The 24,940-nt window shown below is 44.4% G+C and overlaps 1 protein-coding gene and 1 long non-coding RNA gene across 3 annotated transcripts in view; one reads left to right on the top strand and one right to left on the bottom strand.

Moving 5' to 3' along the window:
- Positions 1–24,940, bottom strand: part of KIAA1549L (KIAA1549 like) — a 314,597-nt gene that overhangs the window by 66,762 nt on the left and 222,895 nt on the right. The window contains exons 11-13 of one of the 2 annotated variants that reach the window (XM_070804017.1): positions 19,322–19,485; positions 12,983–13,173; positions 6,002–6,129 (exon numbers count right to left, since the gene is read on the bottom strand). In XM_070804017.1, coding sequence (XP_070660118.1) covers positions 6,002–6,129; positions 12,983–13,173; positions 19,322–19,485 — 483 coding nt within the window. The remainder of the gene's footprint in view (positions 1–6,001; positions 6,130–12,982; positions 13,174–19,321; positions 19,486–24,940) is intronic. The other variant, XM_070804018.1, reaches the window with a different exon arrangement.
- On the top strand, positions 6,020–17,650 carry LOC109570029 (uncharacterized). The gene is made up of 3 exons (XR_002182415.2): positions 6,020–6,158; positions 7,500–7,568; positions 15,455–17,650. It is a non-coding gene; the product is annotated as an uncharacterized lncRNA (long non-coding RNA).

Here is a 24,940-nt window from a genome sequence, read left to right as displayed (position 1 = left end):
AATGAGTGAAGGAAGGACTAAAATTTCCTGACTTGGAAAAGGAAATGCTGTTAGTACCTGCAAAACCAGTAAACATGTAGAAGTTAAAGTCTTGCTATCATGAAAGCATTCAGAGGTTGAAAAGATGGTACTTTGCATTTTTATTGCTTCCAAATTGTGATACTCTTACTTCCCACCCCATGGTCAGGTAAAGGGGGAGCATAACCATAATAGGTCAGGAAAAGGATACCCTGGGAACTATAAACTGCAGCTCTTTTCCGTCATCACTTAAAGTCATATTTAGATTCACACAATAATTCCTCTAGGTTTCTTTAAGAGCAAAATAGCTATTCCCCCAGCCCTCCAAAATAAAAGACTGTGTGGAAAAATACATTAAAGGGCACTGCATTGAGTGCTAATACATTAAAGTGTTATGTGAATACAGCAGGTTCATGAGAATATTTAAAGCATAATTTGTCCCCTAAGAAAAAAGCATGAGGCAATGCTAAGAAAAGGGCCATGGTGAGGCTGAGAAAGTCCTAGAACATCATCATGTCATCAGTAATTGCCACCAAGCATCCACCCCGTATCTATTTGTGTTTTGTTTGCATTGCTGGTTTGAACTTCAGTAAATAAGGCTGAAAAGAGATTTCACTTTCTCCTGTTTCAATTGGCAGGAGGAGAACCTTCCCATCAGAGGCAGAAAATGCCCTTAAACAAAACGTGTTCTTTTGTGGGGGGAATCTTTATTAAAGCTCAAAGACAAATAATCTACAACTAGAATCACTGCCCTTTGGGTTGCTTATCAAATAATAAGTGAGTCTCCATCTCATTGAGAAGGCAAAGAAAATAAAAACTAAAACTGTTTTTGAGTGAATATCTCTAACAAATCCTCAAGGGCCCCTGCCAAGAAAGTAGTGATTCATCCTCCAAGCTCTCTGATTCTTGTCTCCCTCCTGTCCCATGATAGCTAGGAGGCAAGGTCTGATTAAATTCTGAACCCTGGCTGTGAAATTACGGTATCTTAAAGGAAGGTACACCCTTATGGGTTTATGGAGGTTCTTTCTTCTAGATAACTGAAGGTATAAATACATACATTATGTTCTCACCTTGAACTCATTTTTAACTCCTTCATGGAAAACACTCTTCTTAAGGTGACATTCATTTTCTTTCAGAAGTTTGCATGCACGTGTCTCAGTTTCTCAGTCATGTCTATCTTTTGTGACCTCATGGACTGTAGCCTGCCAGGCTCCTCTGTCTCTGGGATTTTCCAGGCAAGAATACTGGAGTAGGCTGCCATTTCCTTCTCCAGGGGATCTTCCTGTGGGAAGGACTGAACCTGTGTCTCCTACATCTCCTTTACTGGCAGGCAGATTCTTTACTACTGAGCCACCTGGGAAGTTTAAGCGTCTGTATTTAGTTGAGAAAATGCCAGACTGTTTTGCTTTCAAAATCCTAGCTCTCACATCTATCTTTCCCATTTATATTTAAACACCATCTTGAAATAGACTCTAAAATTGCCTATAGCTATGGTAGGTATGGACCAAACAGAAGCAGAAGATATTAAGAAGAGGTGGCAAGAATACACAGAAGAATACAAAAAAGATCTTAATGACCCAGATAACCATGATTGTGTGACCACTCACCTAGAGCCAGACAACTTGGAGTGAGAAGTTAAGTGGGCCTTAGGAAGCATCACTATGAACAAAGCTAATGGAGGTGAAGGAATTTCAGCTGAGCCATTTCAAATCGTAAAAGATGATGCTGTGAAAGTGCTGCACTCAATATACCAGCAAATTTGGAAAACAGCAGTGGCCACAGGACTGGAAAAGGTCAGTTTTCATGCCAAGCCCAAAGAAGGGCAATGCCAAAGAATGTTCAAACTATCACACAATTGCACTCATTTCACACGCTAGCAAAGTAATGCTCAAAATTCTCCAAGCCAAGCTTCAACAGTATGTGAACCGAGAACTTCCAGATGTTCAAGCTGAATTTAGAAAAGGCAGAGGAACCAGAGATCAAACTGCCAACATCTGTTGCATCATCGAAAAAGGAACAGAGTTCCAGAAAAACATCTACTTCTGCTTCATTGACTATGCTAAAGCCTTTGACTGTGTGGATCACAAAAAACTGAAAAATTCTGAAAGAGATGGGAATATCAAACCATCTGACCTGCCTCCTGAGAAATATGTATGTAGGTCAAGAAGCAGCAGTTAGAACCAGACATGAAACAATGGACTGGTTCCAAATTGAGAAAGGAGTACATCAAGGCTGTATATTGTCACCCTGCTTATTTAACTTCTATGCAGAGTACATCATGTGAAATGCCAGGCTGGATGAAGAACAAGCTGGAATCAAGATTGCTGGGAGAAATATCAATAACCTCAGATATGCAGATGACACCACCCTTATGGCAGAAAGCAAGGAGGAACTAAAGAGCCTCTTGATGAAAGTGAAAGAGGAGAGTGAAAAGCTGGCTTAAAACTCAACATTGAAAAAACAAAGATTATGGCATCCAGTCCCACCACTTCATGGGAAATAGATGGGGAAACAATGGAAACAGTGAAAGATTTTATTTTCTTGGGCTCCAAAATCACTGCAGATGGTGACTACAGCCATGAAATTAAGATATTTGCTCCTCGGAAGAAAAGCTATAACAAACCTAGATAGTAAATTAAAAAGCAGAGACATTACTTTGCCAACAAAGATCTGTAAAGTCAAAGCTATGGTTTTTCCAGTAGTCATGTATGGATGTGAGAGCTGGACCATAAAGAAGGCTAAATGCTGAAGAATTGATGCTTTTGAGCTGTGATGTTGGAGAAGACTCTTGAGAGTCCCTTGGGCTGCAAGGAGATCAAACCATCAATCCTAAAGGAAATCAATCCTGAATATTTATTAGAAGGACTGATGCTGAAGCTGAGGCTCCAGTACTCTGGCCACCTGATGCGAAGAACTGACTCATTAGAAAAGACCCCGATGCTGGGAAAGATTGAAGGCAGGAGGAGAAGGGGACGGCAGAGGACGAGATGGTTGGATGGCACCACTGACTCAATGGACGTGAATTTGAGCGAGCTTCAGGAAATGGTGACGGGCAGGGACGGCTGGCATGCTGTAGTCCATGTGGTCACAAAGAGTCAGACATGACTGAGTGACTGAACAACACAATGACAGCAGCTATGTTAACTAACGAAGCCACTGAACTACAAGTTTCCCTATCCCCACCCTACCCCTGCCTTCAGCCACATTGCATATGAAACAGGCTTTTCCTTTTAAAGTTTTGATTTTCACAAAAAAGTAGAGTTAGAAGCTACTGAGGCAATCAACCTGGTGAAAACCAAGAACAATTTTAGAATAACAGCCTGTTAAATGAACATTTATTAATTAAAATCAGTAACCCTAACTTCTAGGATGGACACTGAGCCATAAAACAACATCTGATTATTCCATACCAAAAGAATAATCTATTCTCAGAGGTTATATTCACACAAGCAGTACTTTTTGCAAGCTGACAATGTGATGGAAATACACCTTATACGTTTTCCACAATTCCATTCAATGTTATTTTTTGCTTTCCCTTCCTTCCCTGCTTATCTTCTAATCCAATAAAATATGTTATTGATGTTTTTGATGAACTATAATATTGTATTGTGATAAAGTGGAACCTGTGTTAAAAAAGGACACTTGTAGGTTCCATTGAAGGTTCAGCCTAGAATTCTAATGTGCTTCAGCATCTGTTGAATTTTACATTAAATGAGTTGGTCCTTTCATTTCTATTTGAAACTTTCAAAGTGAAGCCTCACTGAACAGGAACCTGTGGTCAGAGAAGTGACCAAGTCTGAAAATTCACTGTGTTTACCTTTGGCAAAAAATAAAATGCAACGAAGCACTGTAAATTTGGATAAAGGATGGCTTTTTAATAAAACAAACACATTAAAACCTCAACCTGGTACAGTAATTGCATTTTATTCATGCACTGGCTGTTGCTATTTCTGAACCTGATATTTAAATAATCAAAGTGACCTAAAGGAACTAAGGAGGCTGGCAGGAAGGGTGGGGGAACAAGAACAGGAAGGTCAGCGGGAACATTTAGAGAACTCATTGTCCCATTGACTGGGCCAGTGGGGAGTCATGGAGTATGAAACTGGCCCTGCCCCTTCCTCTTGTACAGATTAAATGCAAAGAAGGGGGAAAGGCATCCTCTTGTAAGAGAGTATTTACTGACAGAAGAGTCTGTATGTTGCAAATTTTTAAGCAAGTAAAAGGGCATAGAGCAGTATGTACATTGGTCTCATTGTACAAAATAAAACAAAGCAATACAACAAAAAAGCAAATATACGTGTGTGTTGTCATATGCATAGTCAATAGGTCTGAGAGAGACACACTGAGTTATTTAAGACCCTTTGAAGACTGGGGTGGGTGATGGGGCAGCTGGGGGAGGATGGACTCTGATTTCAGTTCAGTTCAGTCGCTCAGTCATGTGCAACTCTGTGACCCCATGGACCGCAGCATGCCAGGCCTCCCTGTCCATTACCAACTCCCGGAGCCCACCCAGACTTTACACATTTCCAGGAAGAATATAAAGGAAGGTGGGGGAGGAGTGTGCCAGGAGTAGGAGGAACAGGAGGGCCTCTTGATTAGAGGTCATGGTGGTCACCACATTTGGTTAAAACAGCCTGCCCTTATGGCTTCATGGCTCACTGTCTCTGGGTTGCTGCACTCCCTCTGCCCACCTCTCTGATGATTTCACTCAGGAGGAAAGAGGAGAAAGTTGCGAAGTTCACATCTCCCTTTACAAGCCGGAGCTCCTGCAGTCCCCTGTGTGTTGGCTTGGCAGAACACCAAGTGGTCCCAGGTGGGGTGGTTATTCCAGGAAAACCCCATACGTCATACCCTGATTCTGGCATGGAATGTACGATCTCTATGTTACAGAGCATAGAGGGGTTTAGGAAAAGAAAAAACTTTAAGAATCAAATCGGTATGCCAGTTTAAACAAATGCTTTACATAATGGCCAGAAATAGGGACCACGTTTTCCCTACAGAAGACAAATCCATTGTGTCACTCTTTTTTGGTCAAAAAAAGAAATAAGTGATATTTGAAAACAAAAGAACATTCTGGTGCTCTCTTCAAGACAGAGTCCTTGAACCACACTTCATCAAATTCCTTTTTTAAAAAAAGCACAGCCAACCAGAGTGCCAGACTGTTTGCCTTTTCACCTGGCATTGTTATAGGACTCCGTCTATAACCCTTGGAGATCCAAAAGGAATTTTCCCTGATCTGAGTGGCAGAGACATCATACACGGAAGGATCGAGCAAAAATGAGGCTCAGGTCAAAAGTAAGATGAGGAGGAGGGCGGGAGGCTGCACAGTGATGCCTGACAGAGGCCATCTATAGACGGTGCGACAGCACAGCAAGGTGGCTGTGACCACTTGTAAACAACCCCCAGGACCAGTCCTTACGGGGAGGGAAAACACCTGCCCTAGAGAGAAACTAAATGGTTAAGCTGCCCTGGAGAATAAAGACAGGAGCACGGGCTGATTTTTATAGCGACAGATTTATTACTGTCTTATTTTTCCTGGGGGAGCTAGACTTGTACTATCTGGATTCACAGGCACAGACTGAACCCCTGAAATTTATCAAGGGACTCAGGGCATGAAAATGAAGGGCAACCTCCAAGACAAGCATCGGTTCGGAAACCTGCCACCCTAGTGGACCTGGTGCTAGAAATCAAGGCAATTCACCCCAAATAAGAAAAATCTCTAAGCAAACCTCAGTTCAACCTGTAAATGAGGTTTTTTCTGCACAGTCCCATAAGAACAGAGGGCAGAGGTAGTGAAACAGAATAATTCAGGGAAGGGTATAGTGTGATACCTCAGGAAGGTAGGTAGGACCTTTGTAGGACACAGGAAGGAGGAGCGTGGGGGCTGATTTAAAGCACACTGGTGTGCAAGTGTGAGCACGCGCTTGCGCGAGTGTGTGTGGGCTGGGCTCGGGGGTGGTGCTTGGCAGGGAAGGCTTCTCACCATTTCTCTTCCGAGCCTCCTCCTTTGTCACTTTCTGCTGTGCCATTACATTCTGGGGTGAGCGCCTCCCCGAGCTGGGCTTCCCTGATTCGTTGCTGATGACAGAGCCATTCTCACTGGGCGACCTGCTGGAGGTAACCATAGCAACAGGGAGACGGTAAGTTTCAACTGGAGCAGCCTCCTCTCAAGGTTATTTTATTTGCACAGTTTATGTCTGTAGCCTTTCTTTCCGGTTTTATCCACCAAGAAGACATAACACAGGAAAAGGGGAAAAAACAAACCCTGCAGGATGTATAACCCTATAGCTTAACACTACAGGGTTAAGCAGCTGGCTGTTGTAAAGTGCGTTTACCAGTGCTTAGCTCTGCAGAGAAGTTCAACGAGTGCAGCCCTCCATTCCCATCTCCTTTTCATTAACCCCCAGTGACTACGGACACGGCAGTGATGGCGTGTGCTCACTGTGCCCTCTTTAAAACACGGCAGTTTGGAGAGTGTTGCAGAGTGCTTGATTCACATGGCATCTTGAGGGACATGCATAAAACACGGTTCTCTTTGGCTGGTTTCTTTACAGAATATACCTTGACTCCTAAAGATTAAGTCACTCCACCACTGAATTCTCTCTCTCTCTCACACACACGCACACACATTCTTTGTGCTAACTGGTAACCACTTACATTTGAACCTATCAATTTGAGCTATCCATTCATTCAGAAATCCCTGCTCTGTGCTGGGATCTGTGCCAGGTTTACAGGCATACAGAGATATGAGGATACCACCCACGTTCTCCAAAAACCCACCATGAGCACCTACTATGTGCCAAGGACTGTGCTGCATGCTTTCAAACTCTTGTGCTCGGTGCTAAGTCACTTCAGTCGTGTCCAACTCTACGACCCTATGGACTGTAGCCCTGCAGGCTCTTCTGTCCATGGGATTCTCCAGACATGAACACTAGAGTGCGTTGCCCTTTCCTTTCTCCAGGGGATCTTCCTGACCCGGGGATCAAACCCCCGTCTCTTACGTCTCCTGCATTGGCAAGCAGGTTCTTTACCACTAGCGCCCACCGGGAAGCCCTTCAAACTGTTACTACATCCTTATTACAACCAACTGGCATGGTGACTGCCACTCTTGTTAGCAAGTGAGGAATGTGAATTTCAGGAGGCAAGGTGTTTTGTCCAGGGCAGAGTTGGGAAGTGGTGAGTCAGCCCTGGAAGCCAGAGCCCCTTCCCTTTCTGTCTTCTACAGTGTCCCAGAGGAGGCAGGCCTTACACAGGGCAAGCCACAGGGCCTTCTTGCCTTCCCTTGGGGCCGTTCTCTGGTCCTCTGGAAGCTATGGCAAAATGGACTCCTGCCCCTGCTGAGGCTCACACACCCCAGATCACACCAGCCTGTGGGTGGGATGAGCTCAAGACCCACTGCCTTCCCCTCTGGGGGAGACAATCAGGGGGCAGCTATCCAGAGGCCAACCAAACCCCTTGTTCTTCTCTTGTCAATTGCACAGACTCAGAACCTACTGGCACGTGGCCCCTACAATGGAAAACTGACTGGAATAAAATGCAGCCCCTGACCCGTAAGTAAGCCTCCTCCTCCCATTTCCCTCTTTTCCTCTGAGAATTTGGGATTCTCAGTCATGCACATTTCCATGCACTTCAGCACCCTAAAAACCATGCACAATGAAAGTGCCCACTCACAACCATGGGAGGAGGCAGAGTCAGCACGAGTGCACAGAGCACACCCAGGGCCACAGGAGATGCTCTCTGCCAAGGACATGCAGACAAGCATGAGTCTGGGAGGAACCGTTTACAATACTCCCTCTTTGGGCATTCCGACAGCATGTTAGCACTTCAAAGGGTCCCATCAGTCCTGTCAGAAAGAGATTCATCTTGTTTTGTTTAATTCAGCACTTCCCTGGGTTTTTTTTTTTTGTTTTTTTTTTTTTACCACAACCTCTTTCACCATAAAAGTAATACAACAAATGTAGTTTGAGAAATATGAATGAGGCATTAACTATGTGATCACTGAGTGCCAGGTGTGCAAACACACACATGCTCTAGGATTGTTTTCAGAACTTCACAGTTCATGGCACCTACTCTCCCCAAGACCCTGATGCTGGGCAAAATTGAAGGCTGGAGGAGAAGGGGATGGCAGGATGAGATGGTTGGATGGCATCACTAACTCAATGGACATGAGTCTGAGTAAACTCCAGGAGTAGCTGATGGACAGGGAGGCCTGGTGTGGTGCAGTTCATGGGGTCGCAAAGAGTCAGACACGACTGAGTGACTGAACTGAACTGAACTCTTCCCATTGGCTTTTTGGGACAAAGGGATTTTTCACTGAGGTCCAGAAAGAAAAGCTCCTGGCGACTTGTTTTACACGCACAAAACATTTAATGGTTTTTCTGAGGCATTTGCATGTCTCTTACCTCATTTGATCTTGAAACAATTTTCTGGCTATTCCTTTCCCTCTAAGGAAAGGTATGAATGAGCACATTTCCGGGGTGGAGGGGGGAGCCCAACTCTGCTTTATTCTTGCATCAACTTATAGACTTCTGTTTACATAAAACTGTCAACTCCATTCATAGGGCTAGGTGGCTTAGACAGTAAAGAGTCCGCCTGCAATGCAGGAGACCCGGGTTTGTCAATTCCATGAACTTCTGATCCAAAACAGAGGGTAAGATGTGTGCGTGTGTGTGTGTGTGTGTCCACTCAGGACAGGGACAAAAGTGTCTTTCAATGGGTCACCAGAGAGGCTGCAGTCTAAGGCTACTGAACTCAATAGTCCCCATTCTGAGTCTGGGTGGACACAGATCCTGAAGAACAATCATGGGAGTGGGGATTAAATCAACTGCTGAATAATCAGGACCAGTCCATGCATTGAAGTGCCCACTGCAAATGGCTGTCCCTATGAGGTCAATTCTCCATCCTTGCTCATAATTTCAGTCATGGACCAACAAGATGGCATTGCCAAAAGCCTACATAAGAACCTGAAACATCATCTGGTTGTTTGCACACAGCTAAATCTTCCATTTTCCTTCTGTTTTAAAAAAATTTTGAAGAATGGAGATATCTTAATGATTACCAAAATCATTGGTTTCCCCTATTCTTTTTTTTTTAAAGATTTTTTTTTTGTGTGGATCATTTTTAAGTCTTCTATTGAAATTGTACAACACTGTTTCCATTTTCTATGTTTTGGCTTTTGGGGGGCCGTGAGGCACGTGGAATCTCGGCTCCCGAACCAGGGGTCGAACCTGCATCCCTTGCACTGGAAGGCATAGTCTTTTAACCACTGGACCACCAGAGAAGTCACTCCCTTATTCTTCACTTGCAAAACTTTTTGGACCATCTAACAGCCCCATTCTGAGAGGTCACACAGTCCTGGTCTGGCAAGAATGAGGAGACTGATGCGGCAAGTTGGGGAAGACAGAAACATAGATGTATGACACGCTTGTTCTTGGATTTGGCATCTTAAAACCTTCCTAAATGATCAGAGACTCCTGTGATCAGTTGAACTTGAACAGAGATGAGGTTTGTCCCACAGTTTTGGCAATCATATAGCCAGCCCTTAGTCAAGTTATATTTGTAGACAAAATTATGAAGCAAATGGAGATATCATTTAACAGGGTCATTGTTTTCTTTATTTGTATTTGTTTCATAAGCTAGTATTTCTTAATAAAAATCTGAGGTTAAAGAATTTGAATCTGATTAGCAAGAGTAGACTCCTTGCAAATTCATGAAAAAAAGAACTTGTTCTAAAACCAGTTTTTAAAGAGAAAGCTTTGCATAATTTAAACCACTCAACTAGAATGTGTGGAAAAGTTTGTATTCCTCCTGGCAGTGCAGAGCTGTGTTAATATCCTAATTTTAGTAATTCTATTTATTTCTTTTAAGTGTCATCCTAATAGGTGATAAAAAATTATTAACGTGCCCTTATTGTACTTGGCAAAGATCATAAAGAGAGTAATTACTATAGATAACACTACTGGCCAGCCAACTCCGATACATCATCCATTGCTTCTCTGTGTGTTTCAACTCCAGGCGGGGGTGGACCCTGGCATTCAAGGCCCCAATTTGTTCACACTTCCCTGTAACCAACTTAGGGTAGTCCCCTCCCACACTGACTCTTGTGTTTTGCTTTGGCCAATAGGACAGCAGTAACCATGATACAAGCAAAGACTTGAGGTTTGTTTGGGGCTTGTTTTCTTGCTTCCCCGGGAACTCTGTAACCATCCTGTCAAAAAGCTAGAGCTAACCTTCTAGAGGAGTCAGGACCACATACCAAGACACCCCAGTTACCTGGCCGCCCCAGACAAGGCTGTCAATCAACAAGCTAGCCCAGCAGACCTCCCCGCTGACCAAAGATGCATGAGACAGCCCAGCTGAGATCAGCCAAGCCAAGTTCAGACTAGAAGAACCACCCAGCTGAGCTCAGCCAAGACTGCTGATCCCCCCAAAATTATGAGCTAAATAAATGGTTGCTGTTTTAGGCTGCTAAACTTTAGAGTGGTTTGTTATGGGGCAACAGATAATTAATCAACATGCCCTCCGCATTCTTCCCCACACAAGATGAAATCCAACCCTCTGTTTCTCTGTAATTCCTTTTTAGGTACTAAGATCTCCTGGAGAAAAGCTCGGAGATTTGATGCTTGACTCCAATACAAAATTTGTAAATTTGATACAAACAATCCTTTCTTCCTCCTGAAATAACTTCATTCGCTTGGCTTCCTGGATTCCATTCTTGCTTTGTTCTCGTGCCTTTCTTATGGATGCTTTTCAGAATCTTTTGCCGATTCATCTTTATTATCTGGGTCTCTAATCACTGCCATGTCCCAGGCATCAGTTTTTAGATTTATTCTCCATCTGTACTCTCCAAGGTGCCCATCTAGTCTCAGAGATTTTTGTAACTAAACACTGATAGCTCCTACATTTATATTTCGACTCTCAACCTTTCCTCTGAACTCCAGACTCATATGGTTAACTGAGCTCTCAATGTCTCCACTTGCATGTCTCATGGGCATCTCACACTGAACATGTCCACATCCAAACTCTACAAACTTCTCCTCCAGTCTTTCCCAGCACAAAAATGGCAAATCATCCCTCTCTATTTCCATACTACACAGCAATTTATCAGCACATCTTGTCAGCTCTTCCTTGTAAACACCTCTAGAGCCTAATCACTTCCCACATCTCCAAGCCCTGGTCCACACCACCATCGCTCACCTGGACTCCTACAAAAGCCTCCTAATGGGTCTCTCTGCTCCTCTACAGTCTATTTCCACACAGCAGCCAGAGCGAGCCTTTAAAATGCAAGTCACATCCTGTCATTATTCTCAAAACCCTCTTCTAAGGACTCCTAATCTTCATTCACAATAAAATCCCAAGTTCTGACTTTGATTTCTGAAGCCTGACAAGATCAACCTCAGTTAGTTTCTCTGACTCAGCTGCTACAAACTTCCTCCCTAGTTCACATCAGCCTCCTTGGCCTTCATGCTCTTCCTTAAGCAAGTCAAGACGTTTCCTCCTCTGGGCTTAGCACATACTGTTCCATCTGCTTGGGATGTTCTTCCACTAGATAACCTTACACATCATTTCAATAAAGTCTTCCTCACATGTCACTTTATCAGTGAGGCCTTCCCCAACTTCTTGCTAAAGTAGCATCATATTCCCCTTTCCACATCTCCAATCCCTGACCGTGCTTTGGTTTTCTTCTTCATACTCTTCACCTCCCAACCTACTATATTTTTATCTCTCTGTTTATTGTCTATCTCTCCCCCATCAAACTGTAAGAACTGTAGGAGTATGAACTTTGTCTTGTTTGTTGCAGTATCCTTTGTGCCTGGTTAACAGCAAACAATTGATAAATATCTGTTACCTGAAAGGAGAGAAGGAGGCCAACAGGATGTAGTTTTTCAGCCGCCATTGTGGTCCCAGGCAAGAAAGAAAGAGGTTGGCAATGAGAGTTGGTTAGCCAGGCAACAGAGTTAGCCATAGAGTTCATTACCTCTTTGTGAGGCTATTGCAAAGTCCCAACAAGTGTCCTGGCCTCTAGCCTTAACCTCTCCCATCTATCATTCACAATGCACTGGAGTAGTCTTTCTAAGATACAGTTGGGCATCACTGTCTTCCTGAAGAACTCTCAGTGGCTTAATACTGCTTAGAGTATAAAGGTCAAACTCCTCAGTCTGGCAGTTAAGACTCTCCACAGTTTTCATCTATCTTCTGGTTTCATCTTTCACTGCATTTCAAGCACTGTGAACTCTAAACCCCAAGGATATTCATCATAAGTAATCATTGCTGTCTCCTGGCTCTTCCAGCCTGGATGCTTTTATCTCTTCCCCTCCATGGACATCCCACTTGTCCTTCAAGGCTTGGTTAAAACATAACCTCTTCCATGACACTTTCCCACATCAGAATTAAATTCTTCCTTCTCTCTTTTCCCCAGGACATGGTTTAGACTCCCCAGTAGGCACCTGCACATCAGGCTTGGTATTCCAACGATTTATCTCTTGTCTTTCCATCATGAGATGCTTGGGGTCAGGAATCAATCTTAAACCTTTCTGTAGTCATCCCAATGCCTGTCAAAGTGCCCTGCTCATAGTAAAAGCCCAATAACTGGTTTTTGAACTAAAACCATAAGCTCTATAGAGACATTGCCAGATAAAATACAACTATCCTGAACCAAAGGCACTGCTTTTAAGATAAATTTAAAAATATAAGTGTAACATCAGTGCCAAATTTGTTACAATAAATCTAAGAAGAAAACCTCAACCGTTGTGGTTGATTAGACATCTAAAACATTACAATGGATGGCTCATGAGATGCAGGAATTATGATTCCTATCCTCTTCCTTAGTCTCCTTCTCAAATATTCACAGCAAGCATGAAGGGGAATTTTTAAAGAAAACAGAGGAATTGAGGGCTTCAGCTCTTCTCCCCATCAATTATTTCTCTCGCTGACACAGAGAGGCAGAATCTGGCCCCGTGCCTACCTCTTTCTGGTTTCAATGGATTTGGCTGTCTTGATGGTGCTTCCATCCTGAGGGGCATCCCTTTCCTGAGAGGCAGGAGCATCTCTAATGGGTAGTGGGAGGACCACCGTCTCCTGAGTCACCGGGATGACCTCCTCGTCCGCCCCTTGCTGGCCCAGGTGCTGCTTGGCATAATCAAAGCCCTGCACAGGCTGCAAAGAGGAAACAGATTTGCAGTCATGTTTCTGGCAAAGTGTGATGCTCACAGCAGCTTTAAGAGAAGACAGGCAGGAAAATGCACATGATGGGACCATACTTAGCTTTCCAATGAATAAGAGTTAACTCAAATCTCCATCCTGATTTCTGTCTCTACGAAATCAAAGTCCACATTAATTCCACCTAGCTACAGAACTTCCATAGATAAGACTCAGAAAAATGAATAGTATAAAAAAGATGCAAATATGTTTACGAGAACAAGTTCTTTCAAGGATTTTAGACCACTTATTCTAAGTCACTAGATACTGCTAATTAGAAGCTCTTAAATGCTACATTAAACAGGTCCTGCCTCTTCTACATAAGAATAGTTCTGTCATCTCTTAAGTCCTGTGAAATAACAGGTTTTGTGACTTTGCCAAGTCATTGAAATCTGAACCTCAATGTTTTCATCTGAGAAATGAAGATTATCATATCTGTTCTACTTCACCACCCTACAGTGTTACAGAGAATCACAGATCTGAAAACAAAAGAGGAGAAACATGCTACCACATGTGAGGCAGTATAATTATTAACAATAAAATGGAACTTATGGAATCACTCTAATCCGGACCGTTCCCTTTAGCAGGCTAGCTCACCTCTCATTTGTCATGACTGAGAAATTAGCAAGGTTTTTATTGCAGTGTCTGAAGTCCCAAGTGAAAAGGGCAGCTGTGAGCAAAACCCAACAGACATGTATTAGTGGGGTAATAAAAAACCAAGAAGCGTGTTTAAACAATTTCTGTGAGTGTCTCTATTCTGCTCTATGCCCCAAAGCAGCACAGTACGGATTTGAGGCAGGATGATGGGGTGGCTAGGAGCAGCCACTCTGAAAACAGATAGCCTGGGTTCAAATCCTGTCTCTGATACATATTAGCTGTGTGGCCTTGGGTAAGTGACTGAGATTCTCTGCGCATGTTTCCTCACCTGTAACATGGGGAGAATATAGGGTGAGCAGGATCAAACGTGTATGTCTGTGACAGTATTTAACCACCCTCAGAGGGACGCTGTGTAGATAAGTAAATTCAAGCCCAGCATTGAGCTAAGTACCTGACACATAGTAAGTACTCAATCAATATTTGTTCAAATTGTTTTCCTGCCTACTAAATCATTGGCCAGGTGAAATGGACATCAGCGATTCTCTTTCAAAAATTTGGGGTGAAACTTAACCTCTATCGTTTGGGTTGTATCAGAACTTGACATGATCAGATATTCCTCTTTTAGCACCTTACTTAGTCAAGAACTGTAACAGGAAGGCCAGATTAAATGGTCTAAGACCGTGGCCCAACCCATCACACCGTGTCTCAGAATAGGAGGGAGTTTTATTGCTAAATCCAGAAAAGCTTCCTTTTTCAAGCTGTCTGTAGTATAGCCAAGGGCTTCTCCAGTGGCTTGGCAGTAAAGAATTTGCCTGCAATGCAGGAGACACAGGAGATGTGGGTTCAATCCCTGGATAGGGAAGATCCCTTGGAGGGAGACATGGCAACCCATGACTTGCTGATGTTCCTAGAATACTGAACCTGCTTCTCCTATAAACAATTAATCACCAGTTGAACCCAACTGAAATGTTTTTGGAAACTGACCTCTTCTCCCCAGGTCCAGTGCTGTACTGACTCTGCCATGGTCTTGTAATTTCGATTCTGCTCCTTTCCGAACCCGTCCTTGACAATCCTCCAAAGTTATCTCCCTTAGAAATTAATCAGGTCATCACTCTCTCATTAAAAACTCTCTGGCACCCAAACTCTTTGGCAAGGCATTCAAGACCCTTGAATTCTATGTGAACCCATGTGTCCAGTCTCATCTCCTATTGGTCCCTTTTCTGTTCTACCCTTATCCTCCCATTATCCTGTTCAGTTTTGTTCCAACTCTAGTTATTGGGCATTGGCTTGTGTCAGGGACTGTGCTTGGTGCTGGAAATACAAAGGTGAATAATAACTGGCTCCTCTACCCTCAAGAAGCTCACAGTTTCAGTTTCACTTGACATCATTGGTCTAACACTGAATATATAACATGAGTTATGTCATTTCATCCTCACTGTAGCTCAAGGAGGTAGGTATTGTTATGGTTCTCCATTTTAAAGATGAAGAAACTGAGGTTCAGAGAGGTTCATCAGTTTCCCCAGACTCACTCAGCTGGTCTATGGTGGAGCCAGGATATGAATCCAGGACCATAGGGGCCAGAGCCAGAACACCCAAACACTGCTTGATGATTCATCCCACCGCCTCTTCTCTCTTTCTGCAGCCTGCCACCTAGGTTGGGCATCTCCCACCACACTTCATCTGGCTCCTGTTTTCAGTCTCCTGGCCTGTGTGTGAGCCATCGGCAGTCTGCAGCAGCGGCTAAGAATTTAGTGAAAAGGACAAGCTGGTGCTGGCTTGTCCCCCTCATTTCCACCTTCTTTGGTTCCTTCACACTGCACTGGATACTTCAGGGGACTGAGCTGATGATGGGTGACCAGAAGGACATTAAGGAATGACAAGCTTAAGATGTGGCCTTTGTTATTAGGTTAACAAGAATCCCTGTACATGTTCAGTACGTACAGCCTGCAAGACACTGACACCTCATTTCATTCTCACAACAACCCTATGGGAAAATTGGGCAAACAGCACAGTCTTCACTTTATGGTAAGAAAACAAAAGCTCAGAGAGGGTCAGTGACTTGCCCAAGACCACACAGCTAAGTGGTGAAAGACTCAGGACTTGTACCCTGCTCTTTTGACTGACAGGATAGTGGGCTTTCAACCTCCAACTTGAGAATCACCTGAGATTAACTAACTGCCCACTGGACACACACTGGAAACCCCTAACACCGCTAATACAACATCATGAAACATTTATAGTTGCTTTAATGAGTTTTGTAAAATTATCAAATCAAAATAATCCCAAACAATTTCAAAGGTAGATATGTTACCTGGATATTTTTAAGAAATATGTGCAATAATAAAAATCAACTTACCTATAATGTTTATTCTATACAAGGCACATTCAAAGTAATTCACATAACTCAATCCTCACAACAAAGTGTAAGTGAACACTGTTATCACCCCCAATGCACAGATGGGGAAAACTGAGGCACATATAAATAGTATGTGAGAAAAGAACAGGGCATCTTTAGGGGGTGACTGAGCCATCCCGAGCAGGGCATGCCAACCCTCCAAGCTCCGTTTTGTGTCTCCATATGGCCTTAACAACTTTGTCTTCAGGGTGCCTGATCCAAGGGGCCATGTTCTCTTGTATGAAGGGACAATCTGGGGAAAGTCTGTGAATCCAATGACAAAGAGGAAGCAAAAGTGAACTAGGAAGAAAGGAGGTGACAAAGGCATGACACCCAGCTCTCGTCCTGTGTCGATCATTTTTTTAACCTTCTGCCTGCGTCCGGCTGACTGCGGTGGTAACAGGGTTACGTCTATGGTATTGATACCTTGTCTCTGAAGAAGGGAGCAGGCAGGTATGGCCTGATCTTGGCTCTGAGACAGCCACACTCACCTCCTCTGAGCCTGCTGGGTCTACTAGTGAGGCTTAGCAAAGGTCCCCAGCCGTGTCCTCTGGCTCCGCAGCCAACATTCTTACAGATGCAGCGGTGTCCCTGGAGACTAGGAGACCATCCTCCCCGTCTCTGGGTTGGTGGCAATAGCTAACTTTCTCTTCCCGCCTCGTCCCTTGGCACTAAATGAATTCTGCTCACACCCCCAGGCTGTGAGAAGTGACGCAGGCGGCTCGCTCCTCTGGCAAACGCCGCAGTGTCCCCAGGTTGCTCCAGCAGAAGGAGTGCAGTGGGAAGGAGGCAGTTCCACCCCACTGGTTTCCCGTGATAACGGGGCTTTGGAAATCAAAGTGCGTAGCCCAGCCTCACAGAGGAGAAAACAACCACTGCCACCCCCACGAGTGAACTCAGTCATCTCACGCAACATAAATTTGCTTGATTTTCCACAGCAGCTGGGTATCTCTTGAAGCACAATGTGCTGGGCAAGGACATAAAAGGGGCTATGAAAACCCACAAACGTGAATCTGTTCCAGCCTCAGACAGCTTTCCAGCCAGGGGATATGCTGAAATCACGTGCTGCCCAGCTCATCTCAGCAAATTAATAAAATTCTGCCTTCATCAATCACATGAAGATGGCATTTACAACCTCGGTATGGCATGCTTTGCATTCCTGGACTTGGCTGCAATTAGATTCTGGTAATTACTGTTATGTCTGAAAGGCTCAGATTGTAACTGAGCTAAGATGGAAATGAAATACCCCCTCTTGGAATAGCTTCATTTTTCACTGCTTGGGTAATTACCAACATCGTGCCGCGTCCTGGCAGCGGGTACCTTTGTGTCAACAGACACGGAATGACATTCTCTGGGGTTGGACCCTTCGCTAGACAGAGTGTCTCAGCAAGCTGCAGCTTCTCAACAGGTGACTTGGCTTAATAAACAACCAAATTCATTTGATTTCTTTTGTTGAAGCGAGGTATGGTCATCCAGGAAGAACTAGGCATGCGTGACTCCCAGCAAGGACAACCACCAAGTCATGTGGTCCAGTGGATGTGAAATTCCATTCTCTATTTCATTCTTGCCCAGAGAATTAGGCAGAACAAGCACAGAGGTTAGGGGCTGGAGGAGGGTTCTACCCACCAAGTGTCAGGGTTCAGGATGGTGTATAATGTAGACAAAGCCCAAAGACTCAGGTATGGACCTGAGTGCCCCCCTCTGCTGTGGATAAGTCCCATTGTCTCTCATTCTTTTGAGTTTCTCTGCAGTAAAATGAAAATAGTAAGAGCTGCCCTGACTATGACCTACCTCATAGGACTACTGTGATGAGCAAACAAGGTGACAGACCTAGAAGAGCCCAGGATATTGTAAGACATTATTTAAACATGATATGATAATCTGGGTAGTAGAGGTTACTATATTCCTTTTGGGGACTATGGTGAAGGGAGCTACATGACCAGAAAACGTGTTATTGCTGAGTTGCTCAGTCGTGTCCGACTCTTTGTGACCCCATACTATATAGCCTGCTAGGCTCCTCTGTCCATAGGATTTCCTAAGCAAGAATACTAGAGTACGTTGCCATTTCCTGACCCAGGGATCAAACCTGGGTCTCCTGAGCTGCCAGGGAAGTCCGACTGGAAAATTCGCCTTTGGAATTTCCCCAGCTTACCCCTCTCCCAGTCACTGGAGGGGGATGGTGCAGCCCAGTGGAGGCTGTGGATGGTGGATGAAGCCCCCCGCTAGCCTTCAGTGGAGCCACTGAACTGGGGTTTGACAGCTGCCCTGCCAAGGCTCTGCAGCTTGGTCATCATGCAGCCTTTTTTTTTTTTTTTTTTTAATTATTTATTTGACTGTCTTAGTTGTAGCCAAGTCTTAGTTGCAGCATGTGGGATCTAGTTACCTGACCAGGAATATAACCTGGAACCCCTGCATTGGGGGCGTGACCTCTTAGCCACTGGACCACCAGGGAAGTCCCCGTCATGTAGCCTTTGAAGATCAGCCACTCTGGCCAGTGGAAGAAGGAAGGTTTTGAGGGTCTGATGTGCCCCCAAAGAGCCTTGACACCTGGTTAACCTTGGCTCCTAACCTCAAAGAGTTAGGGGCCAAGACACCTGGTTCTACCATCAGTTCTGCTACTTACTCACTGTGCCATCATGAAAAAGTCCCTTCTCTGTAAAAGGGAAGGTGTCAGATCAGATGAGCTCTGAGACCCCTTTCAAGTCTATCTAACTCCTCATTTTCTGTACCTCTGTTTCCTCCTCTGAAAAATAATGTTCTTCCTCAAAGGGCTGCTACGAAGAGTAAGTGAGCTGGTACCTGCAAAGCACTGAAAAGCACTTAGATCAAAGAGTTATTGTGTTCCAATTATAAAAATGAAGGTTTGCACAACAATGCAAATATCCTTAATAATACTGAGCTGAACACTTAAAAAGGGCTAAATGGTGCACTTTATGTTATGTATATTTTACAATTTTTTAAACATTCAAATAAGTAACAAAAGGGTCTCCTTCAACATGAGGACTGAGGAGGAGGTTTCCGAAGGTACTTGCAGTGACCTCAATGGCCAAAAGGCAGGCAAAGCCCCCTCGGGCCAGGGTTCTTACCCCTCTCCTCTCAGCTTCCAACACATACCTTTGCTCGCTGAGGCAAGTTCATCACGGTGTCTGGCTTGAAGTCGTTCTTGTTCTTGCGGCAGAGCACGGCAGTGATGATAATGACGATGACGGTGACCACGGCGATGGGCGCCAGCACTGCAGCGATGATCCACAGGTTGTTGGGTGGGTTCTTCACCACGGCTGCGGAGTTGAGGGGGGGAAGCATGTGACCAGGAGCTCAGGGAAGCAAAAACACCCCTGAGATAAGCACCTCCAGTCCCCAGTCATGAGGTGGTTGAGAGGCTTTGGGCTCAGAAAGGCTCTTGCTTTGACAAGTTACTCCAGGTCTCTGAGTCTCAGTGTCCCCATCTGTAAAATGGGCTATCCTGTGGTGAGGCATCAGAGACAAGGTACATGTGGTGCTTGGTGTAGCCCCTAGGAGGTGCTCAATGAATGAAAGTCTTTATTAGGACCAGGAGGAGGAAGAGGAAGATGGATTGGGATCAATTTTCCCCACTGGTGATGTCCGTGAATCAGAAGAAGAGAGAAGAACTCTGAGGATTAGTGTGTTGCTTCAATCAGGAGGCAAAGGTCACAGAGAGATGACTCGAAATATTGTAGTGAAGTCGCCCCTCTGAATGACCAATGAATAAAACACACCTGAGTGGACGGATCTGCTCCCATCCTGCCATGGTCAGCTGGGGATGCTTGGAAATGCCGTGCTCTAATCAATACCATGTCCGATTAGACACGGGTAATCTGGCCAGACAGTAGGGAAAGTGGTGGGCAAGATGGCTGTGACTGGTTGTTTTAGCTTGTGATACTGTCTGCTAACAACACACATGCTCTCGTCTCTCCCACTCCCTGGATGATCTCATAGACTCATGGCATCAAACACCATCTGGGCTGATGATGCTCATTTACAGAGCTCTAACTAGGACCTCTACCCCAAACTCCAGATTCCTATATCCAACTGCCAACTCAAATCTCCAACTGGATACATAAGAGATGTCTCAAATTTAATACATCTGGAACACAACTCTCAATCTCCCACCCCCTAAAACCTGTTCTTGTGATATTCTCTTCTCCAATAAGTGGTAACTCTTTCCTTCCAGCTGTGAAGGCCAATAACTGTCATCAGTGTCAACCTGTTTCTTTTATTCTCTCCCAACATCCTATTTGTCAACAAACCCTGTCATCCCCATCTTCAAAATATATCAGTTCTTTCTATTGCTATGGTCCAACCTAGCAACACGTCTCACCTGAACTACTGCAATGGTCTCCTCCCTTGTTCTCTATAGTCTACTTGTAACACAGAAGCTGGAGGGATCCTTTGAAAATTCAGATCACAACATTCTTCTGCTCAAACCCTGCAGAGGCTCCAACCTCACTCAGAGTAAGAGCCACAGTATAATTTCTACAAAGCTTTAAGTGATCTGCTCCAGCCAACCATCCTAGTTACTTCTCTGCTCTTAAAGCTCTTCCTTCAACTCACTCTGTTCCAGTCTACCTTCCTCCGACTGTTCCTTAAGCATGCTGGACATGCTTCTGCCTCAGGGCCTTTACATCAGTTTATTCTTCTACCTAGAACACTCTTCACCTAGATATCCACATGACTCTCTCCCTCATTCCTTCAGGGCTCTGAACAAGTGTCACTATATCTGTGAGGCTTTCCCTGTATTCTTTGTAAAATAACAATCCCTGCCCCAGGCACTCTCCATCCCCTTTTTCCTACTTAGTGTTCCTTTACATCAGTGCTTCTCAAACTGTAAAGTGAAAGTGTGAAAGTGAAAGTCATTCAGCTGTGTCTGACTCTTTGTGACCCCACGGAGTATACAGTCCATAGTATTCTCCAGGCCAGAATACTGGAGTGGGTAGCCGTTTCCTTCTCCAGAGGATCTTCCCAACCCAGGTATCAAACCCAGGTCTCCCACATTGCAGGTGGATTCTTTACCAGCTGAACCACTAGGGAAGCCCAAGAACACTGGAGTGGGTAGCCTATCCCTTCTCCAGCAGATTTTCCTAACCCAGGAATCGAACCAGGATCTCCTGCATTGCAGGTGGATTCTTTACCAGCTGACCTACCAGGGAATCCCCCTCAAACTAAAGTGCATGCCAATCACCTGGGAATCTTGCTCAACGTGGATTCTAATTTTGTGGATTGGGATGGGTCCACCTATAATAGGTTCTTCAGGACACCAGTCCACCATCTTCTCTGTCTACTGGCTGTCTGAATAAAGTCACTATTCCTTGCCTCAACAACTTGTGTCTCAATTTGTTGGCCTGACATGTGGTGAGTAATATGAGCTTGGACTTGGTAACATGCTAATAAGCTCCCAGTAGATACCCATGCAGCAGGGCCCCAGGCCATACTTGGAATGGTGAGACTCTAAAGTATATATCACCATCTGCTGTGATACATACATTATTTGCTCACCATCTGTCACCCCTGCCCCTCGTTTAGCATGTATACCCTAACAGAGCAGGGAGGTTTATTTTTTGTCTCTTGTTTGCTGCATCCCCAGGGCTAGAACAGAGCCTTGCACATAGTAGTGAAAAGTGAAAGTGAAAGTCGCTCAGTCGTGTCCAACTCTGCGACCCCATGGACTATAGAGTCCATAGAATTCTCCAGGTCAGAATACTAGAATGGGTAGCCTTTCTCTGCTCCAGGGGAATCTTCCCAATCCAGGGTTCAAACCGGGGTCTCCTGCATTGCAGGCATTTTCTTGACCAGCTGAGCCACAAGGGAAGCCCAAGAATACTGGATGGGTAGTCTATCCCTTCTTTAGCAGATCTTCCCAACTCAGGAATCGAACTGGGGTCTCCTACATTGCAGGCAGATTCTTTACCAACTGAGCTATCAGGGAAGCCCCTGCACATAGTAGGTGCTCAATTAAAAGCTGAATGAATGTATAACTAAACTATCATTATTCCTGTTCCAATTTGGCTCCCCCTACAGGTTTCCACAAAGGATAGAGTAAAAGCCATTTAAGGGAGAAGTTCCCTTCTCCCTGGTAGTTCCCATCCATGAAACTGTGCTGTGTGTGCTAAGTTGCTTCAGTCGTGTCCAAGTCCCGGTGACCTAATGGACTGTATTCTACCAGGCTCCTCTGTCCATGGAATTCTCCAGGGGAGAATACTGGAGTGGGTTGTCATTTCCTTCTCCAAGTTCCAATCTACATTTTAAATTAAATACTTTCAATCTGGTTTATATATCACTCTCTTATAAATCTGGTTAGCATAAGTTGGTACTCCTGATCCTGTTTAACTCTGGGGGCTGCTAAACTCACAAAACTGAGGACTCAAGTCTGGAGTACAAAGACCCCACCAGTAAGCATCACATGGTGAGGACCTGCCTGAGGAGCCAGCTGGTCTTTCTCTGACATCAACCACCCCTGACTTCCACTGGCACCTCATTAGCCAAGATTTACCTCTCCTCAGGCAGCTCTTGGCTCGGGAGTGCTATTAGTACAAAATAACTTCTTTTCCACAGTTTTTGTCAATCGGTGATTAATCACATTATTAACTTCTGAAAACAGCTCATTAGATAATGTGCTTCTGTTGACATTAAACATGTAATTGCTGCTGCTTTTAGTAATTCAGTATTTCTATGTGAGTTTTAGGCCATTAACATTTTTTAAAGCTTAATGCTTCTGTGAAAAATATCAATTTTGGCTATTCTATCCTGATGGGGAAAAATGTATAGTGTATCAGAACATGATACCCTAAATATATTTATATGTATTTTTTTCATTAGCAAGAATGAAATATTAACATGAGTTCAGCTTTTACTCAGCTTTATTGTTTTGATGGATGTGTGCAGTATGGAAAATCCTTTCACCTCTATTTAAATGAGGAAGGAATAAAGGTATGCTATGTACATTAATAAATTCATTTAACGGTCAAAGCGATAGTAAAGTTAGGTCAACTGAAGTCATCCAAACCTAATATATTCATTGGCATAATGATCTAAAACTACAAAGTCAGGTACAGAGGTGAAAAGGAACAAATGGCTATTTAATTTGCAACAATGTCAGAGGAAGGATAGGAAAATGAGACAACACATTCTGAGCTTCTACTGTGCGTTAGGCACTGCGATACACTCTTTGTCAGGCTTTTACTCTCATACCCATTTTGCAGATGAAGAAACTAAGCCCCAGGGAGGTTAGACTATGTTTTTTTTTTAACCATAAAAAGTCATTTCTCTGAAATATACAGTATAAGTCAGCTCTGAGTTAATGCATATGAATGGGAGTGTGTGCATGTATGAGTGCACACACACAAAGTATTGGTCAGAGCGAATGAACTCAATAGGTCCCTATAATCTGAACTCAGAAAGAATTACTCTCATGTAGAGCAAATGGTGATAGGAGAAGGATTCCATTCAAAAAAGTTCTCAGCTCGTCTTCATGACTCCCAAAACATGAGAAATCATGACTGGTGTGAGTAGACACAGGAAGGGTCTAACTCAGATCCCTGAAGCTGGGGAGAGCTCAGGCCCATCGTGCCCCTGCCCACACGCTCTTGCGGCTCTCATCCCACTCAGGTGTGGCCCATGAGGCTCTACCGCTGGTGGCTCCTCTGCTGCATCTGTGACTCATCATTGCTGCTCTCTTCCATCAGGGACCTCCTCACTGGCTCTCAAACCCCACCCCTTCTCTGTCTGGAACTTTCTTCCCAGGTATCCTCAAGAAGCAACTCAAAGGTTGCTTCCTCAATATCGTCTTCACACCCCCAAACAATTTAAGATTGCAACCATTATCTCCTCGGCATCCTTCAGCCTCTTCCCTGCTTAATTTTTCTCCATGGTACTTACCAGCATATAACATATTATTCAGTTATTTTGTCTGCTTAATCTGCCCACTTAGGAATATAAGATCCATGTGGGCAGAGTGTTTGCCTGCTTGGCTCACAGCTGTATCTCCAGGGCCTAGAACAGTGCCAGACATATACTAGGTGCTCAAGAAATATTTGTTGAAAGAATGAGAGTTCCCTTTACTGAAGGGCCAGTCTATATAGCTTTCTTTAAGTGATATTTTTTGAGATCGATGTCTGACGGCCACATAAGGGAAACCAGTTCCTGCCCTGGTCTGCTTGTGTATGGGGAGAACTGTCCTTACACCATTGGCTGGATAAGCTCTCTGAGGGACCCCTCACTCCAGATCCTGCAAAGAGAGCAGATGAAAACCTCCATCGGGAACGCAGCCACTTCTTTAGAAGTTACTGCTGCCCCATTTCCTGGAGATGACATGAGGAGAGCGGGCATCACACATTCCACTGTAGGGCACTGCCCATTGGCCCTGTGCTGTGTGTATGCTAAGTCACTTCAGTCGTGTCCAACTCTTTGCAGCCCCATGGACTATAGCCCACCAGGCTCTTTGTCCATGGGATTCTCCAGGCAAGAATACTGGGGTGGGTTCCATGCCCCTCTCCAGGGCATCTTCCTGACCCAGGGATCCAATCTGCATCGCTTCCATCTCCTGCATTGGCAGGTGGGTTCTTTATCACTAGTGCCACCTGAGAAGCCCTGCACATCGGCCCTAGACCTAGCAATTTAGAAAACACTGGAACGCACAGTACGGGATAAGGAGGTGTCTGTTCAACACCGTGATTCTCCATTCAAAGTGCTGACCTTAGATTTACATTGCAGGCTGAT

This window comes from Bos indicus, chromosome 15, assembly GCF_029378745.1.
Source record: "Bos indicus isolate NIAB-ARS_2022 breed Sahiwal x Tharparkar chromosome 15, NIAB-ARS_B.indTharparkar_mat_pri_1.0, whole genome shotgun sequence".
Lineage (NCBI taxonomy): Eukaryota > Metazoa > Chordata > Mammalia > Artiodactyla > Bovidae > Bos > Bos indicus.
The sequence above is the reverse complement of the archived record's forward strand: the minus strand, read 5'-3'. Positions and strand labels throughout refer to the sequence as shown.